This window comes from Sitodiplosis mosellana, unplaced genomic scaffold, assembly GCF_009176505.1.
Source record: "Sitodiplosis mosellana isolate CC-2019 unplaced genomic scaffold, AAFC_SMos_1.0 Smas_scaffold_5845, whole genome shotgun sequence".
Classification (NCBI taxonomy): domain Eukaryota; kingdom Metazoa; phylum Arthropoda; class Insecta; order Diptera; family Cecidomyiidae; genus Sitodiplosis; species Sitodiplosis mosellana.
This window is the reverse complement of record NW_022601087.1, coordinates 1-3618: the sequence shown is the minus strand read 5'-3', so window position 1 is coordinate 3618 and position 3618 is coordinate 1. Positions and strand designations below refer to the sequence as shown.

The window sequence follows — 3618 nt, the reverse complement described above, 5'->3', positions numbered from 1 at the left end:
ATGAAATCGAACTATTTGCATTAAATTGAATATCAAATCGAACATTCTTACATAAAATAATACGAATTATTGATGAAAAATGTAAATAGACGCAATGGTAGCAAAAAAGCACAGTGTAAAATGCAACAACGATAACATGAACAATTGTCAGCAACGTATGCGTTCAATGAACTCGTTCAAGGTTAAAAACTGCAATTAGTCATACAACTGCAGCGACGTCATTTATGCTATTTCATTATGTGATGAAATATAGAGCAAATGTACGAGACGATGATTCAAGCTTTTTTGTGAATCGAAGAAGCAGGTATATGTATGTGAGAGAGAGAGAGAGAGAGAGAAACTGGAAGAAACAATTGTATGTGTGTGTGTAGAAAACTAAATCGATAAAGTTGGTCGATATTTACATTACTGTAAAATTCGTTCTTTACCCATTGCAAAAATATATTACTTTATACTTTAATAGAATCGTGCGAACACGAAAAATCACTCGCATGCGTTCTTTTGACTCAATGTTTACTTTTTTCACTTCGAATAAGAAAATGATAGGTAAACCAAACCATCACGAAAAGTTCGGAATATTTGTTTACTAAGCAAAATAAACCGAAATGAAAGCTTCTATTGTTTACATTTTGACTCTCGTTGTTAAAGCAATTGCACCTTTTTTCGTTTTCGTTGCTTTTTCAGTTTGAGTCCAGCCGCATGATCGTAGATACTATACTTTTTCCACACATACTTTTTCATGCATACATACTTTTTTCCATTCACTCTCTTCACATTCGCCCACAGAGCCGTTGCCCATATAAAATACATGGGATACACATGTGCGTTGATGCCGTCGCAGCTGTTGTCGTTGTACTATCGAACAATCTTCAAAATGTATATATTCCATTTGAAAGCATATATATTGCTTAGCTCAGTTTAGCTATGTTGGTAGAGTCATGGTTCTGTAAGCATGCATACTATGCTGGACTCGAGATCGAATCCTCTATGACAAGAAAATCTTTTTATTTAAAATTTAAAATTTGTACTGAAATTTAAATCATAGCATTGTAGACAGACAGAGAGAAGAGAGATAGAGAGAGAGAGAGAGAGAGAGAGAGAGAGAGAGAGAGAGAGAGGTACACACAACCCGATTCCAACAACAAAATACATGACAAGCAGATCCGTTGCCTTACATATAAACAAGACTAGTTTTCACATATACATGAGAGAGAGAGAGAGAGAGAGAGAGAGAGTTTGAAAGCAGATCTGCTGAAAACAAATCGTTTTCAAATTATTGTCATTCAAATTTTCATGTGAAATTTCAATTTGCTTTATTTGATTTCGGTTTAGATTCACCGATGGTATCGCTAGTACGATATAGTAGTTTTATGTCAACGCCAAAGCAAACGAATGTTGTTAGAAAAGGTAGCATCGATGGTAATGGCGGTGGTGCAAGTGATGATTCAATGCATGAAACGTATTTTAAATCCATTGAAAATACACCAGTGTCAAAACGGCGCAATCAGTCGTTGTCAGCCTGTACTAATTAAAAACACTCAAGTGATTCCAGTCCCCATAGTCCAATGAGCCCAAAGAAAAATGTATTTTTTCCAGTATTTAATTATATTATTTTCATAAAAATGCAATTTCACCTATTTAAATCTAGTCAAGATAATCGGTATTGCATTGTTTTTCTCCCTGTTATGTATGGATGATTTTATTGCAATTTCTCTGTATTTTTTCTCGATACTTTTTCGTTCAATTCATACAAAAATGTCACACACTTTTGGGCTTGTATACAATTTGCTGAGAAAATAAATTGCAGCTGTCAATGACGTGTGATTTGTTAATTCATGGATATGTGTTCATAATTCAGAACAGACTGCTGTTTGCCATTCAGTAATGAGGTTAATGTAAAATAGTGTCCAGAAATGATTAAAGGGTGTCCTAACTCTCAGATCACAGATGGCGCATGCTGTCCGCATTAAAATTAATTTATAACACATCAAAGATCTTTATCCACACACCTGATTAGTATAATAAAAATATATTCAATACCGTTTCTGTAGAAACAAAAATATAACTGAATTGTTTCATACTAAGAAATCATACATGAGCCGAACACATTTAAAAACACATCGTCAAAACTACCCGTGCATTATAGATGACGTACTTGAATTTAAAATTTATAAACGTTCTACTTCATTGAATGACGAACAAACAAACGTGAAGTTGGTTGTCCGCAATGACATATATTGATTATGGCATATTATTCGAGCACTATTGTTTAATGTATTTTGTTTTTGGTTTTTACGCATTTTAGTGCTAAAATCGTCCATACATATCACTTGTGCATTTGTTTTCATTCTTTTAAAATAACGGGTCAAATATTCGAACAGACACAATGCATTTCATAAAGACAGAGATAGAAGAATCACCGGATGATAATAATATTTTTCACTTGCACGCGGTAAAAAGTGAATTGGAGTGCATACAGACCGAGTGTGAACTTAGAATGTCTCAATTGAACCTTACAATTTTATTTGATAATGCTGCCAAAGATATTCAAAAAACGATTTTAAGTGTAAGTTTTATGAAATAAATGTTTCAAAAAAGTCGTCTGACAAGATATAAAATCAATCGAACATTGCTTTTTCGATAGTTTCACATGTATGGCCAATGAAGTTTTATATATTTTTTTATCAAATATTCTAGCTGGTCAATTACTATGGAAAGTTTGGATTACGAAACAGAGGCTCGTTTGATATTGTTTCCATGATTAAAATGTACAATGAATTTCAATCAGTTTCTCACGGGATATTCAACCAGCTGAACATTGCATACCACTACGATCCAGCCAAACCATTTGTGTCATCAAATATATCCATCACCAAAATGCGGGTACAGATGAAACGTACATCGACATCTGTGGAACTATTTAAAGACAGCGCTGTCGCTCATGTAATTTTGTTTTTATTTCCCCTAGTAAACAAATTCATTCAAATAAAACGAAATCTAATGCATCTTTTCCATTTTCGCAGGTTTTTCCAGTTGATCCAACGTTTGCAACGGCCATTAAAACTATATCCGTGTTAATCAAAAACATTCTTCAGTCGGCTACCGAAGATCTCCCCCGTGTAAACAATGCTTTCCCAGATCATCCCAATCCAGAGAGACGTTTGACTAAAACCGGTGCACATTTGGAACAATGGATTGCATCGACATCCCCAACATTTTACAATATTTTATTTCAATGAGCAAGCAAAATGCATAAATTATTGATTTTACTTATAGAAACAGCAGATGTGCTATGTTCACTGGAAGGAGAAGTTTTATTTGGCATTTCTTTTCCAAATATCTAAAAAAAATTACACAGAAAAATAAACGCATATTTGCATCAATCAATAAACTAGGATATTTTCACACATCTACTTATTTACCGTTCTTGTTTGGAACCTTTGTCTAAACTGTTATTATCCGCTGTGCTTGTAAATTGTTATTCGTCATCCATTCGCAATTTATAATGTTCAGCGCAGCATCAAAAAATTGTGGATGACGCAAGGACACTTGCGGCAACCTTGCGGCAGCCGCATGGTTGACGCAAGAGTTGCTGACGAACCCGCCTTTTCCTACTAC

General features: G+C 34.3%; 1 protein-coding gene across 1 annotated transcript; it reads left to right on the top strand.

Moving 5' to 3' along the window:
* The first annotated feature begins 2215 nt into the window (after window positions 1-2215).
* Window positions 2216-3391, top strand: LOC129572997 (uncharacterized). The gene is made up of 3 exons (XM_055453132.1): window positions 2216-2566; window positions 2698-2943; window positions 3024-3391. Exons 1-3 carry the CDS (start codon window positions 2387-2389, stop codon window positions 3237-3239), a joined length of 642 nt encoding a protein of 213 aa, XP_055309107.1. The 5' UTR covers window positions 2216-2386; the 3' UTR covers window positions 3240-3391.
* The last annotated feature ends 227 nt before the right edge of the window (window positions 3392-3618 follow it).

Bases quoted from the DNA above. Each gene is read 5' to 3' on its own strand.
- LOC129572997 (XM_055453132.1), top strand. From the start codon at position 2,387: ATGCATTTCATAAAGACAGAGATAGAAGAATCACCGGATGATAATAAT. The intron at 2,567-2,697 runs GTAAGTTTTATG...CAAATATTCTAG, and splicing joins TTCAAAAAACGATTTTAAGT to CTGGTCAATTACTATGGAAA. The intron at 2,944-3,023 runs GTAATTTTGTTT...CCATTTTCGCAG, and splicing joins AAGACAGCGCTGTCGCTCAT to GTTTTTCCAGTTGATCCAAC.